The sequence below is a fragment of the Trachemys scripta genome, chromosome 4 (assembly GCF_013100865.1).
Source record: "Trachemys scripta elegans isolate TJP31775 chromosome 4, CAS_Tse_1.0, whole genome shotgun sequence".
NCBI lineage: Eukaryota > Metazoa > Chordata > Testudines > Emydidae > Trachemys > Trachemys scripta.
In genome coordinates, this window is record NC_048301.1 from 10359573 (window position 1) to 10367838 (window position 8266).

Here is an 8266-nt window from a genome sequence, read left to right on the forward strand (position 1 = left end):
AGGTGCCAAAGCTTCCAGCTCCCACTTGATGACTTCTACAATGTCCTTGTCTATACAAAAACATCCGAGACACCACGGTAGAGGCAAACAAATTGAATTTAATATCAGAATAAATATCACAAGGGGTAAGACCCTGATCTTGTGAATCACTCTTGTATTTAACTCATTTTTGAAAATGCTCAGTTTAAAAAACTTACCTGCAGCTCCCACAATAACTAGCCTGTAGCACTGGATGTTGCAGAAATTGGGGAGTGAAAGGGTATCTAGGCTATGGTTCATATTGTGCGTGAGTTCGGATCAGAAGATTCTTGTCTTTTATAGCTTCTAGAATGAGAACATGTGCTGTTACTCTGGGGGTGGGGAAAATGCTTGCTGGTTGATCTAAAACTAGCTCTTTTTTCTAATCTTCACATTGCAGTGGATGAGAACTTTTTTCCAATAAACTTTTTGCTGTAAAGTTTGTGAAATTCTTTTAAAATGCAGCTTGCTGTCTCCTCAATGGCTGAAAATGTTGAGAAACGGATGCCACCCCCAATCTGTTGCTCAGGTGGAATTAGCAGTGCTTCCTTATCACTGTCTGACGCTATTAGGATTTTCAGTCATTCTAGATAGACACCGTGTAATTGAACCCTGAATGCAAATGAGGCAATTGTTCTGGCAATAAAACTTAACTAACTATGACTTCCTGATGTATGATATAATTTCTTCAGCCTTCAGGAATATTCTCCACCTCACCCCACCAGTAACCTAAATACTGGAGGAAATGTGAGAACTTAAATGAAGAATCCATAATAGATGATCTGTGATTCTTCTCTTTCTCTTGCCATAAACCAGAAGTAGCCTTGAGCAGCTGAACCACTTCTGCTGACTAAGCATGTTGGAGTAATTATTTCAGTCCTAGTTTATTAATTTAATACCTGGCCTTACTTTCAGCGGCAGTCTCCTTAACGAAGGATGTTTTACTGATTGCCCTGCTTAGTGCATGTCAGAAAATAAGTGAAAAGGGAGAAATGAGGCTCTGTTCGATCTTACACATTTCCTGGCACTAGAAATTCCATCTGGGAATTTTATTTTGTACTTCCAAATTACTGGACTCCAAAAGGCAAAAACGTCTATGTAACTGCAGCTCTCTCTCTCTCTCTGCAAGATACCTGCAGTTCTAAGTGGCCAGAAATTTTTATTTCTAGTGCGAAAGGTGGCACTTCAGCAGCACAGTGCAGTTCCAGTATGAAGAGGAAAGAGTGCCACCTACTGTATCACAAGCACCACTTTCTGCATGCAGCAGCCTGGAAGCAGTGAATTTTTCTGGGAGGTTTCTCTTCCAGGAAGTTTAGTGACCGCTCACCCTGATTACTTTCTGAGTGCAGCCTGAGAGGACACAGCTAATCAGAAAGTTGGGCGAAGGAAGCAGATCTTAGTGTTGTGTAGTTCAGAAACCAACTTGGAAGGAAAACAAAGGACAGGGTCACAACTGTTGGAATACCGAGGAAGAGGTGATCTAGATCCAATAAAGGAGTCAAAATGAACACCTGGAATTGAGACTTAGCAGCCACATTCTGTACAAGCTGAAGCTTCCAAATGGCCTCAGGGAATAACGCCCAGTGGTGCCTGTTGCACTAATCTAGTCGGAGACAAGCACATAGGTGACTGTGGCACTGTCTGCATGTGACGAGAGGTTGCGATCTTCTCACCGCACACAGGCTGGGAGCAGAGGGAGGATGGGAAGGTGTTATTGGCTACTTCTGCTACTGGACTCACTGAAAGCAGCAGAGGATCCAATAGGACCTCTAGGTTGTGCACCTTCTGGGAAGGTGGACTAGCCGACAGTCAAGACCTCCTGTCCATCAGTTCCTAGTGTACACAGCATAGATTTCCGGTTTGGTGGGTAGGGCATACTCTTCTTTCCCTTCTGCCACTAAAGCCAAGGTGGTGAGCAAAACTGGAAAGGGAAAACAAAGGCAGAGCCCCCCTCCCAACCATGTGAAAGGAGTTCCCTCACTTTGGACAATCTGTTGCAGTGTCTCAGTCTAGAACTGTTGTCCCCAAGCACCAACGCATTTTACCCTGGCAATTGGAGTTGAGGAATCTTAGCTTCTAGCAAACACTCTTTGCTGAATGTCCTCCTTTTCTCCTCCGAGGCTGGGTTCCTACTATAGGCTCAGTTGAGGAAAAAAAACAACTTGGGATGGTCCAAGTGTAACTGAGGGCATCATCATACAGAGCCTCTGTTGTGATGTGTGAGAAGGAAAGAGCCCAACTAGCTGTTGGGTCTCGGGTTGGATTCAATAGCCTGACAATTAGAAACACCTCTTGTCTATTGACTGGGCGCATTTGATCTCTAAGTCATTCCACGACAGTCACCATGGAGCTCCATGATGCCTTTAAGAGACTTTTTCGAGTAGAAGGGCAAAGGTAGAGAGGCTGGTTTTGGAGTGGCTTTGGTCGCTTGTTGCAAGCTGTCCTAATGAATTTGGTGGCATTTAATTCCCATTTAAATGAACAGGAAGAGAGTTTATTCCAGTTTCAACACAGGCTTTACAATGTAAAAATTTAAATCTGTTCCCATGGAAACATACACAAGCATATTACCGGAACAGCTGTAGGGTAACAGTCCAGTGAGACCAGAGACTGAAGGCTGCTGGTAATTAGTCCTGCATCTCCCCCATGGCAGTGTGGATGCTTCCCTAGGCCTTTAACCGAGCCGAATTACAAATGTATAAATGCCCACGGTGAAAAGAGGGGCTGACCGTAATCCTGCTGGAATAGAAATGCCACTTTTGGTCCAGTATACGTCTAATTTATGGCTGTTAGATTCTCAATAGAAAAACTTCAGATTGGCTCAGTTCATCATAAATATAGAAACAAAGAAGGTGACTCTTAATTTGATATCTAGTCTCTCTCCTCCCCCACCCCCGGGGTGGGGGTAAATTTTTCAGGTTTACCCTGCGCAGAATGTAGATATCTCCATAGGCAAGTAACAACATACTAAGGGATATCGTTGACTATAGGAGGTATCAGCAGATCAGAAATCAGGTGTGATCTTTGTATAACAGTATAATTACAATTGCTAATTTCTCTATTCAGCTTTCATCATTCTTTATAAAAACCCTTTTCAGTAGATAATCCATGCTGGATATCAAGGCGGGGGGGGGGGGGGGGGAGGAGAGAAGGGGGTTCTGGCTTGGTTAAAACATGAATGGATCAAGAATCTAGACTAAATCAATAGTTATAATAACAATAACTGAAAGCTGTCAGAACAACTGGGTGGAACCTAAAATGCTTTGGGGAGAATGTTTATATCTCAAATCTGTTTCCATGACATTTTAGAGAAATTATAATGGAAGCTTTTGGTGGTCTTTGGGGCTTATTAAAGCATTAGCAGGGTGCTAACAAAAGTTCTCCAAGGGAGAACTGCAGTGACATCACAGGCTGGGGACACGACAATTGTTGCTGCCCCTGCAGCCATTCTGGTGCCTCTCCTGGCTCTGGCCCCCTCCTGTGGCCCCTGTCCCCCGTGGTGGGCCTTATTCTTATGACACTCACATTCAGGGGGAAGTGAGCCCTGGACAGCTTTTACAATAATTCCTTTACTTTTGTTTTCTAGGGCTTCTGGCATGCACTTAAAGCCATACCTCAAATTACAGAAGAAAGAGCGATCTCTAGATATAACCCAAGATTCCCTGAGAGGCCTGCATATGAACCATCAAAGGTCCGCACAGGAGGAAAAGTATACAAACAACTGCACCAAACTGAGCATTTTACCTACGTCCCCGGTCGTGACTCCCTCTCGAAAGCCTTTGGGAATTATTTATCGTAATACTATGTGCAATATGAGTGGGAAAGCTCCAGCAGAAGGCCCAAGTGTTGAGAAGAAGAAGAATGCCCCGTCTGCGACAATCCACCAGGGGGATGAGGGGGAAGGACCGTTAGATATCTGGGCCGTCGTGAAACCTGGGAATACCAAGGAAAAGATTGCCTTCTTTGCAGCCCAGCAGTGCAACAACAATAGGATGGGCTCAATGAAACTTAAAAGCAGCTGGGATATAGATGGAAGATCAGCTAAACGAAGGAAGAAATCCATGGATCTTATAAAAGCAAAGATTCAATTAGAAAGGATGAGAGAGGCAAACAGGAGGTGCACCCAGCCTGAGCCTTTTGCATGTGGCATTGAGCACTGTTCTGTACATTACGTTAATGACAATGGTGAAGGGATATTTCCAGGTCGATCCTTATCTGTAATCGAGATGGTAGCTTTTCTAGAACACAGAGCAAGTGCTTTGCTGGCCGACTGCACCAAAAACTGCACGAACGCTTCTACTACAAGGCTGAGTGGGCAATCCAAAGGTGCACTTCCTGCTTCAGACCCTTTCTCTGCCCCGGGGGCCTGCGAGGTACATTCTGAAAAAGGGACCTGTGGGAGTGGTGAGCAGCAGAATGAGCCTGTGCGTGTGCTGGACATGGTTGCAAAGCTTGAATCGGAGTGCTTGAGGCGCCAGAGCGAGCGTGAAGCAGGGGGCCTATCCAGGAACAACAGCTTCCGGAGAAACATAGGGCGGATGTTACTGGCGAATGGCACGCAGTCTGAGTGTGACGCTGGGAAGGTATCTTCCAAAGTCCTTGGCCAGGAGGTAAGTTTAAAAGATCCCGTTGCAGCGGATGATGTTGGACAGAGAACAAAGCGTGGCCCTTCGGCTGCTGATGAATCATGGGAAGGAGCTGCGTCTGGTCAGCAGTCCTTGGCAGCAGTAGCAGCTGTGGATATCCACATGGTGAACGTCAGTGTCAAGCTTGGTCAAGAAATCTCAGAGAGACCCAGCACCAGAGGTGATTCTGAAATGATTGTGGAACCTCTGGGGTCCATCCCTTCTACATGTCCCGTAGCTGTTGGGCTGTCGTCAGATGCCATGCGGAGCAGGAGTACGACTGTTGATTGTTCAGCTAGAGAACCTGTATCTGTTCCTAATCTGAGTTCGCATCCAATGAGGAGAGAGTCTTTATGCATCAGTATATCGGTCACCAAGACAGAGAAGGGGTGCAGGAAAGAGCAGCCTTCTAATTTTAGCTTTGGTGAAGATCCACTTCCAGGGAGGCTGTTCTTTCTGCTTCCGGGTCACCACACCAAGCAAGAACACACAGGGTTAGGGGAAAGTACGAAAGAAAAGCCAGGAGAAGTGGGCCAAGCTGAGGCGGCTGCTGACAATAACAGCGTGTGTGAGATAAATAGTGTTTCCATGGAGCCATTTGCCCTGTCGCTATCTCCCATGGAAAGGGCTTCGCAGGTACTTGACACTTCTTGTTTGAGACGGCAGGTGTCTCATGACTTTTTGGAGACTAGGTTTAAAATTCAGCAGCTTTTGGAGCCTCAGCAGTATATGGCCTTCCTGCCCCACCACATCATGGTTAAGATCTTCAGATTGCTCCCCACGAAGAGTCTCGTTGCTCTTAAATGTACTTGTTGTTACTTCAAATTTATCATTGAATACTACAACATAAGGCCAGCTGATTCCCGCTGGGTCCGTGATCCACGTTACAAAGAAGATCCTTGCAAGCAGTGCAAGAAGAAGTATGTGAAAGGGGATGTCTCCCTGTGCCGGTGGCATCCCAAACCCTATTGTCAAGCTTTACCATATGGCCCGGGGTATTGGATGTGCTGTCACAAGTCTCAGAAAGGCATTCCTGGCTGTAAATTAAGTCTTCATGACAATCGTTGGGTCCCTGCCTGCCACAGCTTTAACCGCACTCTTCACAAGAAAGCCCGAGGAGGAGGAGCAGACGCGGAAGAGGAATATTAGTGCACATCCATTTTCTCTTGGGAGGAGGACGTTTTCATGCTCTGTGCTGTTTACAGTGTATATAATTGTGTTTTCACAGGGCTATGAAACTGCACATACTTAAACACAAGAGCCTTTACCTTTTAGATTACAGACAGCTTTTAGCCCATCATTGTAAATAACACTATTAAAAACAAATTGTACAGATAGAGTCTACAGCTGGCTGAACAACTTAATCACTACAATGCAGCTAGGATAGTGTTGCGGCTATAGTCATGTGTTTTTAAGTGTCTTGTTTCAAAATCTGTATATCCTGTATAATATATGAAAGTTTCTGAGAAGAAACTCTAAATAGGTAAAGGTTAATTTGTTTAAAGGGTCTTCAAATTATTTAACTGGACAACCTTAACGTTAGACTAGAACAGATATTTGTTATAGTAGTGTAGCAGTGAACAAAAGAGAGGAATATTATTGTATAGGCAGAGTATAAAAAGGTTCTTGTCTCCATTGCCCATGTTGTCTGGTTATTTTTTTTTTTACTTTAATAAAATGTGCATTCTAGATCTGCCTAATCCGACTTTCTCTTCTTGTACAATCTGCCCTGAAATAAAGTGATGGAAAACTTCAGGCAGTAGTTCGTACTGTGGTGTAGTTCAGAGGGAGAGAAAAAGTGTGTTCTTATTTCAAATTAGTGCAGTATTTGAAAATCAGTTTTAATGAATGAATTCCTCACCCCACCCTTAGCTTGTGCACTTTCACTGCTCCCTACACTGGAGTGAACGTTGAATTCCAAAAGATACTTTTAGGCCAAGCCAACTGCAAAACTTAATTGGTAGAATTATGCTAAAAATGGTGCTGGCTGGCTAATTCTATAACCTCAGCTTCAGGTCCCCCTCAAGCATGGCTTGGTTCCTGCCAGAAGCCAGGCTAAACCATCTGTTGTGCTCAAGATGCTGGGTTGATCACACTTTCTACAGTGGGTGTTTAAATGCTGTTTGAGTGTGTCCAATGGCGTGGGAGCTGAATTCACTGCCCCTAGCAGGGCTTGGGAGTCTGAAGTGCAGCTTGCTGTAGGTACAGGGCACGTGCCCGACTCTTGTTTGAACAGCAGTTCCATGCACCAGTGCATCCTCCTGAGGCCTGACTGCTCACAGTTGTACTTCATAAAGTCTGCGACCTGTTAAATTTTTAATCTGTGTAATTAATTGCCTTTTCATGGGGATTTTGCACACTTACCCAGAGGATGTCCTAGCTCCTGTGTGGATTACAGTGAAGGCCTGATATCGAACGATAAGGCTGAGAGAATAGTTTCCATAAGAATCCTGTTTTCGCATCACACAGTCTTTCAAAACAAATCCCCTTGTGACATTTTGCATGTCAGTGCTGTGGAGGCAGAACCGAAGAACTGCAGCTGTCCGCCCAGGCTTCCCTCCTGCCAATGGAAATGTGAGCAAACACGTGTCACGAGCGCTTTTCCAGAGTGTTTTGCCAAGCAGAGTGCAGGCAGAGCCATGTAGCAGTCGCTTCATTTTGAATGCAAGCCTCAGTCGCAGCAAATTTAAAACATTCAAAAGGACCAAAAAAAGGAGGGTCTATAACCCGACTAGGTTAGGACAAGCAACTCCTCAGGCAAGGGGCAGGGGAGGGGAGGGGAACAGCTAGGTGCTGCCACAGAACAAAGCATCGGTCTGGGTGCTTCTTTCATACGCCCAAACAAGGCTGAGGACGTGACTGACCAGGATCACTGAATCACCAGTTCCAATTCAACTGGATTCATAGATTCATAGATTCGAGGACTGGAAGGGACCTCGAGAGGTCATCGAGTCCAGTCCCCTGCCCGCATGGCAGGACCAAATACTGTCTAGACCATCCCTGATAGACATTTATCTAACCTACTCTTAAATAGCTCCAGAGATGGAGATTCCACAACCTCCCTAGGCAATTTATTCCAGTGTTTAACCACCCTGACAGTTAGGAACTTTTTCCTAATATCCAACCTAGACCTCCCTTGCTGCAGTTTAAACCCATTGCTTCTGGTTCTATCCTTAGAGGCTAAGGTGAACAGGTTTTCTCCCTCCTCCTTATGACACCCTTTTAGATACCTGAAAACTGCTATCATGTCCCCTCTCAGTCTTCTCTTTTCCAAACTAAACAAACCCAATTCTTTCAGCCTTCCTTCATAGGTCATGTTCTCTAGACCTTTAATCATTCTTGTGGCTCTTCTCTGGACCCTTTCCAATTTCTCCACATCTTTTTTAAAATGCGGCGCCCAGAACTGGACACAATATTCCAGTTGAGGCCTAACCAGAGCAGAGTAGAGCGGAAGAATGACTTCTCGTGTCTTGCTCACAACACACCTGTTAATACATCCCAGGATCATGTTTGCTTTTTTTGCAACAGCATCACACTGTTGACTCATATTTAGCTTGTGGTCCACTATAACCCCTAGATCCCTTTCTGCCGTACTCCTTCCTAGACAGTCTCTTCCCATTCTG

At 45.0% G+C, this 8266-nt stretch overlaps 1 protein-coding gene across 5 annotated transcripts in view; it reads left to right on the top strand.

Annotated features, from left to right (window-relative positions):
- FBXO34 (F-box protein 34) overlaps positions 1 to 6339 on the top strand; it is a 69440-nt gene extending 63101 nt beyond the window's left edge. For all 5 annotated transcript variants that reach the window (XM_034768037.1, XM_034768038.1, XM_034768041.1 and 2 more), the window contains one exon: positions 3605 to 6339. In XM_034768037.1, the coding sequence (XP_034623928.1) occupies positions 3605 to 5792 (2188 nt within the window). In that variant the 3' untranslated portion in view covers positions 5793 to 6339. The remainder of the gene's footprint in view (positions 1 to 3604) is intronic.
- Positions 6340 to 8266: the final 1927 nt, after the last annotated feature.